The 23,822-nt window shown below is 38.2% G+C and overlaps 1 protein-coding gene across 1 annotated transcript in view; it reads right to left on the minus strand.

Moving 5' to 3' along the window:
- LTBP1 (latent transforming growth factor beta binding protein 1) overlaps nt 1-23,822 on the minus strand; it is a gene marked incomplete at both ends in the record, with an annotated part of 198,370 nt that overhangs the window by 89,699 nt on the left and 84,849 nt on the right. Inside the window, 3 exons of the mRNA XM_080615803.1 lie at nt 2,164-2,266; nt 14,343-14,620; nt 17,942-18,166. Of these exons, the coding sequence (XP_080471929.1) occupies nt 2,164-2,266; nt 14,343-14,620; nt 17,942-18,166 (606 nt within the window). The remainder of the gene's footprint in view (nt 1-2,163; nt 2,267-14,342; nt 14,621-17,941; nt 18,167-23,822) is intronic.

Consider the following 23,822-nt stretch of genomic DNA (forward strand, 5'->3'; position numbering starts at 1 on the left):
ATATAATGTGTGGTAGATGAGACTGTATTTTAACCTGGAGAAAACAGCACACCATCTCCTCCTCCCTTCTTAAAACACTACAGTGAGAGCTCCCACCTAGAAAGATGAGAGATGTATCCTATTACGTCTAGGAGAAACAAACCCTTACTTTCCAGGAATGCTTTAATCACAAAGACAGGATTATTCCAAGTGGCAACATTCTGTCTCCTCTTGAATCTGTACAGCTACATTCAAAAAAACAATTCCAGATGGAGCCAGAAAGCAGGAGCTAGCATGACGCATACCGTAAGTAATTAAGGACATTGGGAAAGAGACTGTCCAGTCCTGTTCCAAGAACTGTTTCTCCATTTTATGGGTTAAGGCATCTCCTCATAAGTATAAAATGCAGATTAGAAATTCTTCTGGCAGATAAAGGAAGGCTCTGAATTGTCCCATCTTGAGTAAGTGTGCTGTTAGTCATCAAGCTTTTATCATCAAAGGACAGTGCTTATGCCATTAGCATTTAAAAAAAGAATTATTCTCAGTGCTTGGAGAAAAGCATGGTGGAATTCCTTTCAAGAGAGGCTTTAGGGTGAGTTCAGGCACTTCTCTGGACCTGCCTAGAAAGCATCTGTGGACCAGAATTTCAGATATGGTTTGTGCCAGTGTTTCCCCGTTTGCTTGCTCTTAACACCATGCCAAGCATGTTGGCATTAAGCAGCTGCCTGAACAACATGTCCATTGCGGATTCCAGGCTGAGACAGCTAGCATTTTACCTGAGCTATGAATAACTAGCAAATGGGCTTCCTTTTGAACCAGGCACCAGAAATTTGTAGTTCTAACCAGTTTTCGGCTGAAACACATCTCAGGCTCTCATCCTTTTTCTCATGGCACACCTACATCCACTAAGCAACATTCAGCATGCCCACATGCTTCTGATGAACAAGGCTTTCTTTTGTACTAAAATTGCAACACTTTCTGGAGAAAGCTATAAAATTGGTACACATTTCACAATTCATACACCAACACAGAATGCTGTCTGTCAGAAACTGTATTTATGTTACAGGAATAAAACTTTAGATACCCGAGTCTTTTATTAACTATGGCCCTCAAAGACCCCAAGGAGGCTTTCTTTCAGAAGATAACCATACTCCAAAACAGAAAATTTAAATGCTTCATAAACTAGCAGACCAGACTGAGTCAGCATAAATTTATATCAGTCTCGTGTAGAAGAAACAGTAGGAGAAGTAGCAGTAACAGCAGGTCTTCCTCTAGAATTGTATTTACATCCACATTAAGACTTATGGACAAAAACATGCTTTAAAAAACAAACCCGAAGTCAAACACTGAACACATTTCCAGCATTGCTATCTGTATGAGTAACAGGTGTCTAGAAGACCTAGGTAAGAGGACTGTAACTCCCTGCACTACTTTTTGCCCACTAACTGCAAGTCCACTACATCTGCAAAACTGAGATTACATTACCTCTTCTCATCTTTCATCTAGGGATGAAAATACAATGTGACAGAGAAGTATCACTATTCCTGTGAAGAAATAATGTGATTCACCAAGTTCAAGAGACTAGCTTCACCTGTCATGCAAATAATTTGAAATTTCTTTCTCATTATAGTACAATGTCAAATCATAACAAAATTGTTCGAAAGTCTTTGTCATTGCCTAATTGTTTAGGAAGATATTTCAAAAACAGTGAAAAAATGCATCTGACAATTTAGAGCCTGGAAAACTTTGGCTCCAAACTTGAAAGTTCATCTGCAGTCCCAAGAGGTCACTGCATTCTCTCCAAGCAGTAACTGGCGCCTCTATAATTTAACATTTCTGTGCAAACTTTAAAAAAAATAAATCCGGCTGGAAGAGGCAGGATGACTCAATGTCATTATCCTTTATGCACTGAGAAACCGCAACAGTGCATCACTGACTTAAACGAGGAGGAAGGGAAAAAAATCCCAATGACGTTAACTTTGCTGGCTGCACTGAATGCCTGCATATTGTAACTCTGCTGGCATGCAGGAGAATTCCAGTTTCTACAGCTTGTCTCTGATCAAACCGTAGCATATTCTTTTTACTATGTTCCTTCCCCTACCCCACTAAAAAAGGAAAAAATACTTGTTGAGGGAACAAAAAGTCATAAACTGATCCAGAGAATAACAATAAAATAGCACTTACACGGCTTCTTAGGACATTTCTGGCATTTGTTAAAACCCCAGGAAGTACCCACGGTTCCACAGCAGTCTTCTTGTTTGGAAAGGCCAGGAAGTGCTTTGCCACACTGGAACAGTCAGGTAAAGAATATTCTGGTTAGCAATACTGTATGATGCTCACTTCCAGTACAGTATTCTTTTACACAGGTAAAAGTAAATTAGGTGACATTATCATCTTGCCCTCTGTCAATTTCAAAAGGAGAATCAAAAAGAGAACACCATTATATAGGAATAAGTGAGGGTATTTCCAATGTAATAACTTGCCATTGGCACCTATTCCTTGCATTTTTCCTCATAAAACCATGCTCATCCACTTTTTCAAAAGCTGTATAAATTGTCTCAAATATCTAATTACTCTCAAAGACAAAAAGTACGGCTGATTTCTAGAACGTTATTTCCTATTAAAAAGCCTCGACTTCCTGCCAGCTTCTGTTTAACATTTAGGAACATTTACTGAAAATTGCCAGATTGTAATTACACGTTCTGCTGCCCAGATACTGAAGGAGGTAACACAAATAAGATGATCAAAGCCAGATACTGATGTCTGTGTTATTCCAAACAAGTGTCTCTTTCCCCATGCAAATATTCATATTAATCTTGCAAAAAATTCTGACATCAATATTCCTCTTTTCTCACCCCAGTCAAGGATACACTTACTATGGCTTTTATTAATAAGAATACTAATTTTTGGAAACTTACACAGTACTAGTTATATCATTTACTTTTGCAATTTTCTTTCATTTTGCATGCTAAAGAAGGCTTGAATGTATTTCTGAGATGCAGACATTGAAAAAAGTACACCTAAACTTGTTTATTAAGTATACAACAGAAGTGCACAAAGCTCAAGAAATGTAGACAACAACTGCACTTAGTAATACTGCCAAAGCAAACGCTGATGCAAATTGCAGCAAACAATTCAAATGCACCAAAGTGTGAATCCTCAACATGGAGTGAGCAGATCTTCCCTAATCTAACTTTCCTTCCTGACAGTATACAAACCTCTGACCAAATGCTCACTGCTGCTGAACAGGCTGTAGTCTTGTGGTTGCTTTCACTTTCAGCTGGTAATCTGGTCACACTGCACTGGGTGTGAATGCACACACACTGATAGCTTCCTCCAACCTTCCCGTAATGTTTTAATCATACTGACACCCATGAGTTAGTGATGTTTCTGAAGTACAGAGTTACTCTGTGTAGCTTCACAGTGTGACTACTAACAGGATAGCAGGCTACCCCACAACGTCAGGGCTTTGACTCATCAGAACGTTCCCTTCTTGCACTGGGAAGGATGGCAAGGCCTCAGCCCAACCATCTTCTCTGCCTCTTTTTCCATAGATGCTCCTCAGATGCCTCCTGAAATATCCCAGCAACAAATTAAAAGCAGCACCACTTCACTGTTTAAACATCAAAATGTAAAGTGCAGCTTGCAGCAGCTCAGTACTTGCTGCATGTGAAGCTTAGACATCTGTCAAAGGATGTGTGAGCAGCTGGGAGTATTCTGTTCCAGTAAAAGCCTCTCTTGTCAAATGAGGTTTTTGTACCAAGGCAACTTACTGAAGTTACGGTGTGCCTCTGCACATCATCCCTATAGAAGTAGTTAGCACCACTTCTGCTTTGAGTGACACATGAACAGCATAAAGAACAGAGTGGCCAAACAGGTTAATAGAGACTGCTCAGTTATTGTGGAACTTCAGGAGTCACACTTTCACACTACTGTCTGCAGAGGGTCTTCTGACATTTTCCCATATTCCAAGAGGTGAGAAACAGTCATCACCTGGATGGTATTTGGCTGTGTTAAGACCATAAAGTATCTAAGCAAATCCCACCTTTCAGATGCAGGTCTAGGCGTACACTATTTGAACATATGTCTGTCAGGCTGTCTTGTACTTCCCTGCCTTGGGCACTGGCTGGATTAGTACAAGATTGACCACTTCTTACCAGTCAGAGTCTGTTAAGCTCTGTTTTGAAGAAGCAGCTCTGGGCCTGCCACTTAACAAAGGTCATCAAGCTGCACAAACAGGGAATTCTGCCCAACTCCTTCTGCTGCAGCAACTTCAATGTTTTCAAAACTGGAACTAGCTCTCTCAACTGCCTTTGGCTAGATGATGTACAGATTTTACTGCATTACCAGAAGCTCAAAAATCCTCCAACTAAAGAGTATTCATCATTTCTCTTCTAAGTAGCTGTCCTAAAACCAGAGAATTCATGTTGCATCTTTACACAATGCTGGTTTCTCAACTCACATCTCATGTGAACATGCTCTAGGAAGAACCATTCTATTTTATAATCACAGCTACTCAGTTTTATAATTACACAGCTGCTCAATTCCTTTCTAGCATTGGGACTGCTACTGCAAAGACAGAGAAGCCACCTACTAAAGTCATATACTGTGGCTGGTTTTGAGTCAGCTAGGCCACTTTGCACTTGACTCTTGTCCCCACCTTGTACCTCAGTTACACAAATCTGTCTCTGAAAGGAAGTGGGAGGAATCAAGACTGGTGCTGCACCTCCCCTTACGATCTCAGAAATGGAGCATTTGGGCAGCAAGGCCCATTACCTAACACCCAGTGTTTCTCTGCAAGATCACAAGCATCAAGGACACATCCCAGGAGCTTGTGTCAAGGTAAGACTCCACTAACATGAGAGCCAACCATCATGGACTGGTTGGTTTTGTTTTTTTTTCTTTTTCCCCAGAACAGAAGAGGTGTCATTTAGTAGCAGGAAATTAAAAGCATATAAAACAAAGAAGAAGGAAAAAAAAAAAAAAAAGAGAAGGAAGATGGACTACAGCCCACTTTTAGTTTAGGTGTGGTGCTACAGCATCTGCACTCTACTGAAAATCATGATCTCTGTGGTCATAATTTTTTAAAATTTTCATATAAAAGCCATGAGCAAAAATAAGTATGCCAAGGTCTGAGTCATCTGGCAACTGTGGTTTGTAGTCCTGTCAGTAAAAACTGGCAATGATTAAAGCTGCTGCTCCCACTGCCTCTATGGTGAATTAAAGCTTGAAGAATCAATGATAACTTGTTTAATGTGCAGATCATTGTAGAAACTGGCCAGGGAGGAAAAGCAACTGCCACATGGGACTCCCAGTGGTGTTAGCTCTGTATCATTTTGGAGCTATACATCAGAAAAAATGACTGCTCTGCAAAGTCCTAAGCCAAGCAGAAACAGAGTTTGTCTATGGCTAATAAACCTGATTTTTCTAAACCTGTATTGGAAGTACATCTGATAGCACTTCACATACTTTCAATACTCATGGTACTGCACAAACTGTTTCCCAGTCAGCTACAGTTTCTTAAGATGCTCCTCCCTTTTACAAACCCTAAGCATCAATGAACCAAAGCTATTTCTACAGGTCTCAAAACATTCTAGGTGATTTCTATCCAATTCAAGAGTCTTACACACTTCCACACTGAGAACAACTCATTAGTTCTTCAGACAATCTCTTCCAGTCTCTGAGTCACAAGTGACTAGGAAAGTCACTTGGGGGAATCCGCAACTATTTGTAGTTTGTCTCACCATTCAACACAACTTCAACACATAAATACGAACCTGAAATAAGCAGGGAAGCTAAAGACAAGCATACAGCTCACACTATGCATGAAGATGATGACATTCCCTAAGTGTAGGTTTATACTCTTCTATCCATCATCCACACACATTTTAAACTAATCTGGCCTGTATTCCTAAGGGCTTCTGGAAAAGAGGACAGATTTTCATGAATGATACCTCTGTCAGAAGCTAATGATTTACAGATAATTCTTATTGGTTCAGAATGCAAAGGAGTCATGAAGGATTGGTATAAAAGAGCTCAACTGTGCTGAAAGAGGCTCAGCAGTAGCAGCAATATGAGCACACATGGTACTGCCATAAAACAAAGTTCTTCATGGGTAAAGCACTCACAGACACTGAAAGTATTGTTTCGATTCCACATATTTTTCCCCATGCGTGCCTGGGCTTCTATGCCAATATTTTATATAACTGAAGGAAATACTGAGTATTCCCACTGACTGAAGTTCTGGCTGACCCTGTGATGGTGCACAAAGACCACCCCAAGCCACACCATGTCTTTGGTCCTCTGTCCAGACTCCAGGCCCTGCACTATCTCCACAGTCTTGGAGAGCTTAATAGTATTGGAGTTGTGCGCGGCCACCAGGCTTTCATGTGTCCTTCAATGCCAAGGAAAAGGAAGGATCATATCCTCAAAATCCCTCTGCTAAGGCAGCAGAAGAAATTTATTCAGCTCCCTGTAAAGTGCAGTAGAGAGCCCAGTCTGGCAATTAGTCTCAAGGCAGCTGCAAAGAATTCCGGCCGAGGGACCACATGTCCTGGGACTCCCACCCCTGCGTGACCCATCTACAAATCCCTGTCATAAGCTGTTAGTTAAAACCACAATACAGGCATAAATAAAGGAGTGTCACATGATTCTGATTGAAATTGATAGGTGCTTTGCCTGAGTTAATAGCTAATGACTCTAGGATTCAGCTCAAAAGGCTGCATTTCACATACCACAATAGCAGAATTGAATGGATACACTGTTTAACTTTCTGTAAACTATTCAACAGGCACAGACCTTGGATTGTTGCTTTTTCCTTTTTTTCTATAGGCACGACAAACAGTAAGAAACCTCAAACGTAATAAACAGTATTACTGAAACAATTAACAAACATACTTAATTAGCTTATTGACCAGCTGAATGACAGGTAGTTACAAATGAAGACTATTACCCCATGAAGCGCTGGTTCACTAACACGCATTGTCTCATAAGCAGAGGAGAAAAACTTAAATACTTCCAGACTTTCTAAAAGAACTGGTAAAGAATTTGTTTTGGCTTTAGCAGAACATTCTTCATAGGCGAGTAAAAATTATCCAGCTTTCTTATATTTGAGTAATTAAAAAAATGTTTGGTGTTTTTGGTATCTGATACTTCTTTAATCTTCTGATATTTCAGGGTATTGGTCTTGCAAAGAATCTATTGCGAATGAAGCATTAATCCTGGAAATGAATCCGCACTGATTTCTGACAGTCTATTTGTTTAAGAAGTTCAGAAGCCAAACCATGAGCTTCAAGGAATTCCAGACAGTTATTTTATGAGATGGTATTTTTAAGACTATTCTAAAGAAAAAAAGTTTTAAAACTGCTCTAAGAAAAAAAGTACCAGTATAAAGCACAGAATTTTACTTGTATCATTTTTCCTGCCTAAGGAATATGAATAGGGAAGTTCATTTCATACACCTGTCAAAAAGTGAAAATACCTGAAATTTACCTCCATAGGAAATGTTTTGCTAAAACTAAACAACAATATTTATACAATTGAGTGAATGATTTCAATTGGGATATTACTACTGTCATTGCCTCCAGACACTAAAGTCATTGCATGTAGTAGTATCTACACCTTAGGTTGTGTATTAAGAGTTATCATATGCTGAACCCAGGACACATTTGAATGCATATATATTTTGATCACACTGAAAAAATGGATAAACTTTATAATTTTCAGTAAGTTTTTACAAGTATTCACCATTAATGTTATTTAGCTTAATTTATAAAAATATATAAAAATATGCTTCTATTGTCTGCTATAGCTAATATTTTTTTTTTTTTAGTATGATTTTCCAAAATATTAGTATAATACACCAGATTTCACCTCAATAACAGAGCTGCTCTAATTCAGGCATTTTTACCAAGTACAGATCTTTTCTGCAACACCTTTCAAAGTACTTTGCAAGGGAAGCAGAAAGCATTATTTAGCAAACAATGGACAAAGCAAGGAGTGGGACGTATGCCCAAAACACTGCAACCTGTCACTGACCCGAATTTAAAATACCTCAATAAAAGGAGGGATCAGAGACAGTAATTTTTAAATTCTTTCAGTGATCACTTTAGAGAACAGTACGGCTCCTCTCAGCAGTTACACAGCACAACAGAGGGACAGTGAGGAGCAATGAGCAAGTGTAAACAGACATGACTTCTAAGCCAGCTTCTTTTATGGACATTTAGGCATATGTTGCCTTCAGCCAGATAAGCAATTTCAGTATCTGTCTCTTTTTAGAATAACAACTCTTTTTTAATTTTGCTCTTATATTACAAATGCTGAGCTGACCAGAAATCTCCTTTAGTAAAACTGGTACTCAAAAATATCTGCTGAAATTAACAGCATTACTTGCGAATCTAGTCAGAAAGAATCTGCTTTAGAGAAATTTGGAAATACCAGCTTCTCCAATTTCATGCTGCTTGCAAAAAATGTCTCTCTCTTTACACTTAAGCAAATAAAGGGACAAACCAATTTTGAAGAGAAAGTTACTTTTTTAGTCTAAATACTGAAATGCAATAACTATATGAAAACACATGAGTATCTTAGACACACTTCAAAGTGATCTTGGCAAAAAAAAGTGATGCTTAATTATATTAATTCTGACAGATGGTAGGCATCTGCATTCTTTTCTCAATACAAACGCAAAGCAATCATATGCGAAATTAACAGGACTCAAGATTACCAACACAATCTTTACTAGGTGCACCACTGACACTGTAGAAGTATTTTAGGAAATAAAGAGATAATCTGTGTCATAATAAAGGCATTTTTAGTAGAATCAAAATTAGAAGCAGCCAAAGAGGAGGAATTACAGAAGAGAAACATCATAATCTTATATGCTTGCTTTTTAAATAGGGCGTAAACAATCAGTGGTTTAAGATGACTGACTCCTTGGATTTCAGAAATACAAGACTACATGGCTGTAAAGGACCTTGCAGGACACCACATCCAGTCTCCAGCTTTTGAAGACACCGTAATATACAGTGCTCCCCAGAAATTCACCATTCTCAATCTTAAGTGGGATTTTTTTTATCCTACTGCTTCCATTGCATCTGTTTCCCAACTTCAAGCCTCTGTTTTCTCAATGTAATTTTCTATATAAGAAGGTGCAAGTTTAGGTAAAGGTTTATTTCCTATGTTTTTATGACAACGAGAAGTTTCTGGCCTGTAGCTTAACTGTTAGTTTATTATACAACCTGCAAAAATCTTTTTGGTACTAGGAAAGCATTTGATGAACCACAGCTTTTACAGGTCATATCATAGTAAGCTATCATATAACATGGTAAGCTATCCTGAAGCAATCACCATTAACATCTCCCATAGGAGAAATAATTGCTAAGTGTTCCACTTAGAGAAAATAGAGGCAGCCAGGAAAAGTGAACTGACCTGAATAGACAAGAGAACTATCAAGAACATTATTTGCTTCCCATATTGCTTTTAAAAAACTGAATTATTAATACTACTTTTACAGTTGCTCTCTTCCCTCTATTTCTCAATGCTGAGAACACTTCAGAAAACACTCACAATTAAGCAACACATACATACATGTGTATATGTATTTATTAAACCATACATCTTTATTCTAAAACTATGAAATTTCATTCTTCTAACCCTTATCTCTCTTCTCCTGTCCTTCTAAGCTTGTAGACTGACATTTTCACACATCACTTACTACACTTTCCTCATGGACATGAGACAGTACAGCTACATCAATAGGAGGTCTGGAAGAATTGTGTTGTTAATTACGAGTGACTGAAGGCCTGAGAATACAACTAGATTCTTCAACTATTTGCACCAGAATGTCCTCCAAGCTTTATTTCAGAGTGGCTCCAGTTGCTGACTTTAACACTGTGCACACTGTTGGAAATGCACTGCAGAAAATATGCCCCTGCTCTCTTGGGATTTGAGTACAGCAACTATCCTACTGTTTTTACGGGACTACTGTTTTTGGATGAGATACCTTAAAGGAATTTAACTAAGGTGGGGTGCAGAAGAATGTGTTGGGAGTTGAAAAATATTCCACAGAAAGTTGGGAAGAAACCCAAAGTATTAAAAGCAGAGGACCTATAATTGAAGACCAGCTGAAATTCAAGGAAGAAGGAGAAAACAAAGTTGGAGAGAATAACAGAATGGTAGAGGCTACATACATACAAAATCACAGCAGAGATTCTAATACTGGGTTTATCCTGTGCTTTTAGTCTGGACCAAAAGTAATTTCAGCAAAGTCTTTGTTAACTTGATTGATTTGCCTACGAGAGGCCACACACATATCCTTCCATCAATGTGCTCTGTAGATGGTAAAGTCCCCTCTGATCCTGGGACATTTAATAACATTTCTGAAGACAAACATACAACCCACCCTACAAAAAATAAATGTAAACCACTGACGATTGTTGAAAAAAAGTACAGATATTCATATTAACCAGCATAAACTCCAGAAAGGACTTGTGACACATTACTACTCATAAAGATCAGTTTAGCACCTTGTTTGAACAGACAGAGAATCTTCACATTTACCAAAACAAGTATCAAAGAAATGGAAAACCAAATTGTTTTAGAATTCAGATTCAAGTGAATGAATCACCTAAACCTATATTTATGCAAGGTCTCAATGAATGCTCTACAAAAATGCCATACTACAATTCCCATTCTAAACTGAACCATTAAATTAAATACCAAAAGGTCTCCAAAATCCTTACTATGCTCTTCTCCAAGACTGACACTGAAAGGATCAATGAAATATGTAAAAAAAAATGTGAACATGCATTATTCTAAACTAGGAGGCACAACCTGTTCTTGAGAGCATGGAAAACACATTTTTTCCAGAGAAATACTGAAAAAAAGAATTAAAAAAAAATAATAAATAGGAGACTGAATGTTTAGTAGGATTCCAAGTCAGGTATGAGGGCAATGCAAGCTTATTTTAATTTTTCTCCCACTTTACAAGGAACATGTTACTGTCTTTTGATGAGTGACTGTTGAGTAAGCTTTAGTTTCAAAACCATTGTAATGTGAGCGGCATGCACAGGACACAAAGTTTTAGCTATGCATCCTGGGTTCAACAGTAGCAGTCATTTTTCTCCTTCTTAGTGGCTGGTGCAGTGCTGTGCTTTTGACTTTCAGCCTGGGACCAGCGCTGATAACACCGATGTTTTTAGTTGCTGGTCAGAATGTTTAGTTTGACCAAGGACTTTGTGAGTCTCATGCTCCACCAGGGAGGAGGGGAAGCCAGGAGGAAGCAGAGACAGGACACCTGACCCAAACTAGCCAAAGAGGTATTCCATACCACAGCACGTCATGCCCAGGATGTAGAACTGGGGGCAGCTACCTGGAAGGGCTAGATCACTGCCGGGGTCGGTCTGGGCATTGGTCGGCGGGTGGTGAGTGGTTGTATTCTCTTCCCTTGTTATTTCCCTTATCATTATTATTATTAGTGGTAGCAGTAGTGATTTGTGTTATACCTTTGTTACTGGACTGCTCTTATCTCAACCCGTGGGAGTTACATTCTTTCGATTCTCCTCCCCATCCCTCTGGGAGCAGGGGGGGAGGAAGAGGGAGAAAGTGAGCAAGCAGGCTGTGTGGCTGAGTTGCCGACTGGGCTTAAACCACGACACCATGTCATTTGAAATACCTCACTCACGCATGCGGCAGAAAGAACAGGCAGGAAACTGCTCAAGCATAAGAGGGAAGAGATGAAAGATGCCAAGTCTAACACTGAGGAAGAAATTTTGTCTTGAGGACAGTAAGGGGGCTGGAGCACCTCCCATATGAAGACAGGCTAAGAAAATTGGGGCAGTTCAGCCTGGAGAAGGCTGTGTGGTGACCTCATAACAGCTTTCCAATATCTTAAGGGGCCTACAAAGATGCTGGAAAGGGACTCTTCATCAGGGACTGTAGTGATAAGACAAGGGGTAATGAGTTTAAACTTAAACAGGGGAAGTTCAGGTTAGATATAAGGAAGAAATTATTTACTGAGAGGGTGGTGAGGCACCGGAACAGGCTGCCCAAAGATGTGATGAATGCTCCATTCCTGCCAGTGGTCAAGGCAAGGCTGGACAGAGGCTTGGGCAACACAGTCTACTGTGAGGTGTCCCTGCCCATGGCAGGTGGGTGGAACTAGATGATCTTAAGGTCCTTTCTAACCCAAACCATTCTATGATTCTATGACATAAGTGCAAATAGAAATACAAATTAATAACAAACAACTATTAATTATCATAATTATTTCCAGAATTTTATGATTGCACATTACAATGCTGTATTTGCTAGATCTCTCATTCTTAGGAAAAAACAGAGAAACAAAGGTTGTTTGACACAGGTCCTGCTTCATTTGTCATGTAAAATCCATGAACTTTCATTTGAACATATGCTTCCACACTTGTTCAAAGAACAAATCCATGGTTTTACTATTCCTGAAACAGACAAGGATGAAGAGCTCATCAGTATAAATAAACACTGGATCCCAAATGAAGCATTTAACAATTAGTGAGTACTAGCCTTTAATGTTCCATACACAAAGTTAACTCTGCTCTTCTAGAAACATTCTTGGGCCATGACAACATTTAAAATCTACATCTTCCATTGCATTTCTTTCAGAATTGTTTTTAAACACCCTTATGTGGTGACCTAGCATAAACAGACTTTGGAATCTTTACTTCCACACCACTGACTTCTGACTAGAGTTTATTATGTCACTAGTAGGAATGCTACAATACCCTGCAGAAGCCAGTCACTGAAAGGGAAAGAGAAAAAGAGAAAACATTTTGCAGAAAAAAAGTTTAATTTTTGGAGCTGGCAAAGGATGACAGATGAGGTAACTGTGATTTCAGACTGAGGTTTCAGAAGGTAGCTGCTATCACTACCTTGGGATCTGCCACCTATGTTACTCTCACCCTGCTTCTGACTGCATCCTGCTTCTTCCTGTTCCCCGTCACCGATCGTTTCCAAAGCTCCGTGCCACTCTGAGTCAGGTCTCTTCTTCCACCCACACTCCCTATCCCCCACCCTTTTTTTTGTTTCCAGGGCATGAGTGCTGCTTGGGAGTCGCAAGAACGTTTCCTTCTATTCTAATGCTTTGCATCACAGCATTCACTGACAGCTAGAACACTTGTAAAGGACATTTTGCTCCAGTTATGCATTTCAGGGATGCATTTCACCATGCTCTGTGCAGGTGAAATCCAAATATTTGAGGAATATATTGGACATATATTTTCAGATGCTTGGAAATCAGCTAACTTTGGGTTCATGTTATTGGAAGGACTAAAAGCAGAGTGACCTTTGTAGTAAATTTAAGTTTCTACTTCAAAGTATACAGATGATCCAAAACTTCACCAAAAAAGTCATAAATTATTTTTTTAACCTGAGTAAAACAGCATGTTCATTCTCTAACATCATCCCTAAAAAAAAAAAAAAAAAAAAGTGATTTTTCTAAAACCTCCCAAAAATTTTCAGCCTGAGGCCCACGTCCAGCTAATAAAAAAAAAAAAAAAAAAAAAAAAATATCTCAAACCGTCAGATTTCAGCACAATAAGCAATAAATCACAGGGTCTTGCTAACTTTTTAACAATCTGTTTACATATGAGTTTTTTCCCCTCTCTCTGTATATTTACACAGATATGCAAAGATGATAAAGCTGTGTCACTTATTAAAATGCTTTCAAGAGCTGAAATCAAGAGCACAAGAGCTGTGCAATTTTGAATAGTCAAATGTAAAAACTGATGTGAACATATTACTTTAAATTGAACTAAGATTTTATTGCTCTAGCAAACATTCCATTGGTTTTTCTGGTTTCTTTTACCCCATTCAATGGTCACATTTGAACAGATTCAAAATATTAGCCTACAATACTGTAAAACATATGAAATTGTTGAATAGGAATTTCAATGAAAACTGCAGCTCCTGGAAAAATATTGGCTGTTGAGATACACATGCAAAAAACCAAATTAACATTAAACCAGAGGACAGTACAAGGTGTGGAAGATGGTATAACCTTAGTTGCTCAATCAGGAAAGATAAAGCTAGGATTTAAGTAGTATTTTTTTATTTGCAGAAATAGCTTATAAATAGAGACATTAGAATAGGCTAGAACAATTGAAATCAGGACGCCAAGGATCCAAGTCCACAGAAAATAAGGATACTAGCTTGAAGGAAAAGGATGTTCAGAACAATGCTGTCTTGTAACAATTTTTATAGTCTCAAAATCATTTTCTTTTGGAAAAGAATAACAAATGTGTCCTTTCCCAGGGATGAGTGAAAATTTTTCATTCCTCTATAATATTGTTTTAAAACTACCTGTCTCAAAAGCCTGAGCACAATTTTCTTACCTGTGTCCCAACAGTCTCTTGGAAGCAGCGCCCAAGCTGAGTTTTAACTGAAACAGGAAACATATGAGGAATGGGTTGTTGATTTGTGTAAGCAGAATGTCCTTTCTGGGTCTTCTGATACGGAAGACCTTGGTAAGAGACCTGTGGATGTACTGGCTGAGGTACTTTCGCTTTTTGTCCTGTTGATGTGCTGTCAATTCTTGAAACTTGATGGATCTGAACTGAGGCTTCAGGGGGATGTTTCACATGGATATTCACTATGTTAGGAGGGAACTTCACTAAAATAATTGAAGGAAAAACACATAAGAAAAATTGGTGGTAAAATATGTCAAAAAAGGTATCTTAGGCACCTCTAAGACATTTATTTTTGTACATCAGAGTTTTTACAGAGGGCCATAAAGGGAGTGAAATATAAATGAAGTCCAAATTTGGGGGTTAGAGGGAAGGATGAAACAACCCATAGACTCTCATTAACAAAGCAAGAAAATGAAAACTGCACACAGGAAAGAATGACATTATAGGACTGTAAGGACTGCTACACAAACATGGATGTCCAAATTGGCCTGTGTGACATTAATATTTGTGGTCATACTGTGTAATAAGAATCACATTCAAAGTTCCAGAATTCAAACTGTACTGGGTTATTTTTGGATATATAGTAAGCTTTATTTTCTTTTCAGATCCATCATCTTTCTCTGGAACAGAGAAACAGCTTCAGATTTCATCTCTTCACCTTTATATTCCTGCCAAGTCCTGAGTTTGCCCCTGAAAGAGTTGCCAGCAACTCAACCATCTAAAATCACCACTCCCTTTGCTGAACTTTGAATTCAGGATTTGGCACATAAAGAGGGAGGAAATGTTTTTCAGATACTTCTGTTTTTAAATACAGTTGTAGTTTTAAGTCTGAGTATATAGACTGAGACCCTCCTGTCAATGTAATGTGCACAGAACTGTTTCTGGCCCACAAGCCTCTTTTCATTGGATGCCCTTTGAACATGTAACTTAAATTACTGACGGGGGAGAGGGAACAGATAGGAGAGATGTGTACAAAGTTCTATAGTTTGTAAGCTGCATAACAGTTAGCATTTACTGTGTCTGACTAGGTCTATCTGGTCAGCATATACTGCACAGACTATTCGAGGCCAGCCAATCCATTAGACCTAACAGCCCTTCCAAACATCAAGAACCAACAATTATCATCTGATATACTTTTTCTACAACGCATATGTGATTGTTGAGTCTTCTGAATCGTTTCCTTGACTCCATGAGGCCAGACTGCTCTTTGGAACTTGACTGGGCTTCTTAGGAACTTGATTTTCAGTTCTTATTTCAACCTCACAGCTCCACTTCCAAGGAAGTGTATTTCATTTATTTAGGTGTTTTAAAATTACATAATTTTGTAGAGATAACTTTTGGTTTTCATATTTAATTTCTCTAGGAACATTTTAATATTAATCCGTCTCACACAGGAATTCTTTAAAAGAAACAAACCTATTTTTACTCTGCCTTGCATTGTTTCATTTATGAAAATATAAAAAACATATTGCAGATGAAACATCAGCAATAAAGTAGCAGAAAGTCAGCAAAACGTGGCTGCAGAGCCCTAACAGCTCTTCAGATCTTGCCTGTAGCAGAAAACAACCTTCAAGCAAAACTTATGCTGCGTGAGTTCTGTTACAGGTACACCCACAAGAAAAGGTCTGGTGTTACAAGGAGCAGCTGTAAGGCCCTTCTTAGGCTATTAGACTGGTTTTGCATAGTCTGGCTGTGAAAAGAACAAAAGTCACCCCAATGCAACTACTAACATACATTTTTATGTGTGAAGATGGATCCCTTCAACTAGTTTCTCCATCCAGCTGATAAATCTACAAAATATATTAGCCCTCAAAAGAAATCTCTGAATTGCACTGCTTTAATCCATTAATCCACCTGGAGATGTTCAGATGCTTAAAACATCAAATTTAGGCTGGGTCCTCTCATGTAGTCTTATTACCACAACCCTCTCCAGGTCTTGGATCATTGCCTAGATGTGCTGATTATTTTTTATTTCTGCCAGCCATTTCAGGATAAAATGTTTTATTCTTTCCTTGAAAGAAAAGAAACATTCCTCTGTCAACAATCCCCACATTTGGGCATGTAAAGAGAAGAAAAGGCATTGTGACTGCTGATGGTTCTGATGGGGACTTGAGGGCCAGGAAAAAAAACAACATTTAAGAGGTCAGATTCTTAGCAATGAGAAGTCTTTTGTGTGTTTTAAGACAGCAACTCCAAATCTGAAAAAAAACCCCTGTGTCTTAAAATTATTTTATGGTCCACCATGTCCACCATATTGTCTAATTTGTTCAGGAATGAAACAGTCACAGAAATAAATTGCTGCTTTGCTAAGTGTCTAGGTAATTACAAATTACATTCTCCTTTCCCTCTCCATTTTTTGGTTTTTCTTTTTTTTTTTTTTTTTTTTTTTTTTTTTTTGTCTTTTAGAGTCAGAAAAGTTCTGGGTAGCTCTAGGGACTAATACTCCATCATGTCAGTGGAAAATATTTCCCAGTGGACTGTGCAGCAGTCCCTAGAGAACAAAGCCATTGAAAAGATGGAGCAGATACTTAAAAACGCTTATAAAATATTGTGTTTCCAGGAGAATACTGTCAACACTTCCTTCACAGCTATGTCCCTTTCTGGAAACAGAAATACTACATTAGATTACGTTTTATCAAAACCACACAAATAGTTTGGCCTCTTTTAGCAAAGTTATTCAGCAACTGGTTGCCAACAACTGAGCCTCCTCACATCTTTCCCCCATATATTTTGCGTTTACTCAGAGGTAACAATCTTGGAGAGGTAATTGTAAAAACACCCTTGACAACAAAGAAAAAGCAATCTGGCAATTCAAACAAACATTATTTGGCTAGGCAAAATGTGATTAACATTACAGCTTTTCTTGTTTCTGATGCTCTGCCTTCTTCACAGCGTTAGCAGTAGGAAATCCCTACCATTTTTATATGATATTGTTATATGACCTGGAAAGAATGTTCTATTTAATTGAATCATATCATGGCCTATCTACACTAAAAAGTTCACTGCAAAACTAACTTACAGACTCTACCAAGTGATATAACAAAGATAAACGTGGATTGTAGTTTTACTTTTACATTGATTTAAATTTTGTTATGTTGAAAAGCATTTTCTCTTCCCTCCACTAGAAATCAAAAAACTACCTGCTACTTTCTATCTAGGTATACTGCAATTTATGGACTCTGTTCAGCCAGAATCATTCTCTTTTTGAACATGCCTGCACTCCTGGAAGAAGGCCCCTGCATTATCCTTAGACTCTGTAATCTGCATTAGATTCCACTGAAAGCAAATTAAATTTACCTATCAATTCTTTTCAATAGCACTGTTATTGCTTATTATTTCAGCCATTAAGCAAAATACTTTCTAGTCATTCTGGTGAGCTCATGACTTAAGTTGTGTGTCAAGATTCACACCAGGTAGACAGATCATTGTATTTACTGGTTGGATACCTAAGATAAAATTAATTAAATAACATAATTAATAAAATCAACTCTAAAGGAAAAAATGTCTATCAAGAAAAAAGTTACCTTTAACACCTTGCTGTCCAGACATCGTCAGTGGTAGAGTGTGAGTAGAGTGGATAATTTGCGATCCTACAGCTTTGTTCACCTGTTGTGGGTGATGGTAGAGTTTTTGAACATTGGCAGTCTGTACAGGGATCTGACAGAGTTTACCGGTGTAATTAGGAGGGCACTGGCATTTATCTCTAGAACTACACTGGCCTCCATTCATGCACGGAAGGTGGCAAATAACTGAAATTAAAACAGAAAGAAAAATTTTGTTAATGACTTCAGCTTTAGTATTGTCTGACCACATATCACACACAAGTTGAGTATAAAATGAGTAGGGCTGGGATCTTCATTCCTAGAGCATCTGAGGAATGAATATCCATCTGACATGTGCTTTTAATTGCCTTGTGGTAGAACCACTTCCCTTCCCCTCCTTGTGACCTCTGCCTGTTCACACCTTCTTTCAATGACAAACCCTCCTTTTGACCTCTGCCTATTTTACACCTTCTCTCCATGACGACCACGCTAAGGACATTCTCCCCTTAGAAATTCTGGCTATTTTAGCTCATTAGCCTATTAAGCAAGACGTTAAATTAATGTATTGCTTGGCTGCACCTCTTAATCACAGTTTTGTACAGGTATTTTTATTTAGTCCATTTCCAAAAATCCTGGACCCTCTACACTTCCGTGGAAGACTGTGGAAAAACTCACCAGGAAGTAGACAGTACTAAGGATAAATTTTCCATTTTCACTTTGGTTGTACTCTGGAAAACCATGTCTTACTGAGTATTCAGATTTTTGCTTAACATTTATCTCTCCAATAGAACAAGCTAACTTGCATACCCACCCACACAGATAATAAAAATATTGAGAGATTCTACTCAAATTATTTCAGAGACAAATTCCAAAGTATTGAAATATTTCAACTGCAATATAAAGACAAGGGTAATTACTTTTGTACCAGCTAGTACTTGCACATTTGCAGCAATATAAATGATCAAATGAAACATGAAAAATGTCAACATCAAATGAAAACATTTCTTAACTCAGCTACAGACAGTAATAAGGCATGGTTCAGCGCTTTCTAAAAATACGATGTGAGACTTTATAATCAACCGTAATCTAGCTGAGCTGTCAACATTTTCAAGAACTAAATGATGTAAAAGCAACAGAAAAAACACTGAGGTTTTGTGCAAGACAAACTAAGGTAATTTTTTGAGAAACCAAAGAATTCTTGAGAAATACCATACAGTGTCCATTTGTCAGCTCCAGGATAAGATTTGGGCTAAAAAGAAATAAATAAAAATCTAGACTTTGCTGTAATTATTTTGCTGGGCTGCTTGCTCAGTCTATACTGAATTACAATAAAAATGAGAAACTGGGGAGAATGCAAGGTAATTAGGAACCTAGTACTTATTATTCCAAGTAGTGTAATCTCTGGACAATCACAGCCTATTGCCATTATTAGTAACATAAAACGTCAGTATTGGAAAACATACCCTTGTGTTGCGTGTTGCAAGAAGACATTCAGCAGCTCAAAGAGCTCCAACCCAGCTGCGTAATTCATTTGGCCCAGAAAGAGCGCTCAAGGAACAGCGCAATCAGCCCAGCTTGTCACAGAGCACCCTCATATTGTATTGACAGGATCTGGAACAGCAATGCCTGGTTGCCAGATAGGTCCACACGCAAACGCAAACAGCCAGATCTGTTCTTCCACTCTGTTCTACAGATGTATATTTAATATTTTCCTTATCTCATATTTTCATTTCATATAAACTGACTGAAAGTACTTCAAGCTGTAGCACTCTGCTAAAAGGCCTAGTTGACTTTGAAAGGCTGCCCACACCAGTGCAGGCTTCACTTTCCTGGGTGCCTGTGCGGTTGGATTTCACCTGAGTGAATAGAAGACATCCTTAAAGAGTGGCTGTTACTTTAGGGCAAAATGAAGGATTTTTGATCCCAGCAGTAATCAAAGCCTGACAGCTACTTGTCTCTCCCTGGTATCATTTCTCCCTGAGCAGCCATAAATGAGGAGGTTCACTGCAAAGGCAACAACATACAAAGAATTTTAGGTACTCGTAAGGATCTGCCTCAGCAAGGTTGAAAGCTAAGATGATTTTCCTGCAAAAGTAATGTCACACAATAAAACAGTTTAAAGTAGCATTAAGAGGGCAGCAATTTGGTGTTTTAAAGAAGTACAGTGAAACAAAAGTAAATAAAAATAGTCTCACTGAGGGATGCCTTGAGTACAAGAAGCCTATGTTACAGGTCTTCTTCTCAACCTTCCTGGACTCAAGGCAACCAGGTAACATGCAAAATCCAGCTTTTAAACGGTATTAATATACCCAGTATCTCCACCAAAATACATTAATTTCTTCCAAACTCCTGTTTCTGTAAATCAGTGGGTGCCTGGAAGGCCATGTCACATGCATATCTCTGCATTACAGGATGGTCTTCAGGCTTTCCTCTCTTGCAGGAGTCCACTGGGTAATGAACGGGCATGTGAAAAGCTTTTGTTTTCAAGCAAAAAATACTAAAAGTGCTAAAAAAAAAATGGGAAGGTAAAATGCTGATAGAAAAGGGTTCATTCATGTCCCTTTTCATAACCGTTTGCCATGGGTATTCATGCAAATAACTTGTGCAAATATGTGCAAACAAATGCACTGAAAGGTCTAGTATGAGGTAAAAAATTTAGTGTTTCAGTATTTACATAAAACAGAAAATAAAATTTCCAAGCTGTCCACATCATCACATGATGAAAATCAGTCAACTGATTTCTGAACTGTTATATTGATTTACATCTCTTGAAGATTTGGCCTAATGTATGAGGAATGAACTTTGAATAAGAATACATTAAATCTATTCTGAGAATATAAAATTCTGTAACAAAATAAATATTCTGAAACATACAATTGTAAGTTACATTCAGCTGTGTAAAAAGAAATAGGATATGACCACCAGGCTAAACTGAAACCTTGATAATCTCAAATGGTAAATATTATGAGAATTTTCAGAAAAAGAAGAAACACTGAAAAACTATCTGATAATTTTAAACAGATAATAAACATGCACACACTAATTGCGGTGCTTCCTCATGTAGTTTATAGCCAGGAGAAAGGGCTACATTTGATTACGACACATGCACACACTTCACCAGAGATGGAATTACACACAGACCATTTGAGAAATGCGAACTGAAGGGAGGTAAGCCTCCAAAAGGGCAGAGGAAGGAAACACTATACATTTCCTCAACAAGGCTGTGGGAAGCTCAGGTTAATAAAGACCAAAAAGCCCTGGGGAAAGGACCACTTAGGATAGAAACAGGATATAAAGCCAGGGTATGTTTGAACAGCTCAGCTTCTGTTAAAAGTTTCTTGATCTGTTTTGTTTTGTCGTTGAGGTTAAAGAACTTAAACAAACAGAATGGCTGAACACTGCCAGAGGCATATGGGACATTCCCAACAGAAAACAGACCCAGGCGCTGGGAGAGACCATCAGAAGATACTGGATTGCCCAGCTGTTGTATGTTCACAACTGGCATTCAGACGAAGGGCGCACTGCAGCTTGATTCTCACTAGGCTATTGCCATTACCTCTGAAAATGGGAGGAAAAAGATAAAAATATCCATCAGGATGTGAAACCCTCTAGCTGCTCAGAGTCTGATAAGAATGTGGAGATAGGCATGTACAAGATTACAAGAAATTTCAGATAACACATGGGTATCTCTCACAAGCAAAATAAAATATTAATGGACTAAGGCAACATATTTGTCACTTAGGTCTGCCATAAGCCAAGTCTCTCAATTGTCCCTTAATGATCAGTCAACATATGATTGGAGAAATTTAACAATGTCTTTATTGAATGAATATATAGCCTTCAGAAATGTAGGGACAGGTTTAAATGATTACAAACACACTAACTATTTTTGTTATCCTTGGGCAATTAATTGGTAATAACTTGCTCTGATTTCTCTGGCATCCAAAGGCCTTAATTCCTCCCAGCCTGTGACAGCTTGGTGGGTATCACTGTTCAAATTGAGTCAAACAGAGAAGGTGTGTTGAGATGCTCCCACAGGGAGTCTCTAAAAGGCTGAATGCATACTAAAAGAAGAATGTTTGCAACATGAATCCTGATAAAGCAGCCATGGCTATGAGTTGGAAACAGAATAGGGCTTGAAATCATCAACAAAGAAACTAGGAAACCACTGACATTCAGTTTGTCCATGTAATTACATCATCTAATTTGTTTTCAAGGTACACAAATAACCTTGAGCAGCTCCAGATTAATATAATCAAGCCCAAATGTTTTCATTTAATCAAAATAATGTGCAACAAAAATTCCAAGCACCTAAACCCTCTTAATCCTCAAAAATTAGCCCACGCTTATCCAAACAAGTCCTTTGGATGGATGGAAACTCCCGTCCTGTAACTAGTGTTGAATGGTTTTGAAAAGTTCTTCATCTCACTTTCCATATTCCTTTTCTTTTGCACCTCAGGGCACATGCAACTTTGTCTCATTTTCTCTCACCACTCTGCCTTTTCTACTTACATGCTATCAACTATTCAATTACATCAACAGGCTAAGGAAAATCTTAAACTGCTCAATAGATTACAGTATTTCTACAGGATGCTTCACAAATCGGCACATTAATTTTGTTTCCAAGTACTGCACAGTTACCCAGCATTACTACATGCCCCACAGCTGTTGGGCATCTTTCATCCATGCTGTTACTAAGCACACAGAAAGCACAGGGACTAGCACGCAGTTCCAAATGTTTTTCCACAGGAAAGAGAGGCCATTTACTGAACGGAAGCACTGCCATATGCAACATTGTATTTCGACAAATCTAAAGAGAAACATTCTATCCCAACAACCAAACACAATTTTTGAAGTAAATCTGAGGGTAAGAGCTGCAGCAGCAGATGAAAAATGCTCTTTTCTGCTCACCACTGAAAACAGAAAAGTGATGCCCTGCTCATGTGTATAACCTAGTTATCACCCACAAATCCCTTGTTGCCTACAACTGCTATTCCCTGATCCAAACTGCGAGGACAGCACCAGGCTTGGTTCCAAACATAAGCAATCCTCTAGAAATGGCTAGTCTCTGCTACTGCTGAGAGAGCAGTAATGGTGGGTGACAAATGGCAGTATTGCATATGTCACAGCACTTTTTAAATTATATTTCTAGTATTCAACAAGAAAGGAAAAATGTTTTAAGGGTCTCTTCTGGTTTCCTTTGTTGAATGCAATTCTGTGCACAAACAGTGGCTTAACAACTCTGGTAGATTAATCCCCTGTAATATGCATAATAACATGCAAATATATTTTGAAAGATGTATAAAAGCGTTTTTGGAAAATCAGTACAGGAAATGTGGATAGAACAAGAGTGCACACTTTCTCAGCTGGGTACACCAAAAAGATACAAAGTAAAAAAATACAATGAAAGAGTTGTCATATAGAAATCTCTCTAGTAAATAGCTTCATTTGGTTTATTGCTATTTTAATTAGCCCTAAGTTGGCTTACACAAATACAAATTCCCTCAAAATGCCATGAATTTCAACATGTAATATTTTTACATTGAAAATTGTAAATTAGTATGAATGACAGACAATAGAACACCATAGGTAAGTGGCACACTTCAAACATCATTAGTTCAAAGTACATTTCTTCATTACTGCAGGCTGCTTTTATCAGACTTGATGAACAGCATGATGAATAGAAGCACCAAAATCTAGTTTGGTTTTATACTCCCAAGATTTTGTTTCTCCTTGTTCTGTTCTTATGTATGTTTCTTTGCATATGAACTCCCAAGTTAAATTTCACAAAAAAATACAGCAGTCACCTCAGTGGGTGCATTAACATTCACACTTGTACAGTGAGCAAGAAATAAAACAATTA

Source organism: Psittacula echo, assembly GCF_963264785.1.
Source record: "Psittacula echo genome assembly, chromosome: 4".
NCBI classification, from domain to species: domain Eukaryota; kingdom Metazoa; phylum Chordata; class Aves; order Psittaciformes; family Psittacidae; genus Psittacula; species Psittacula echo.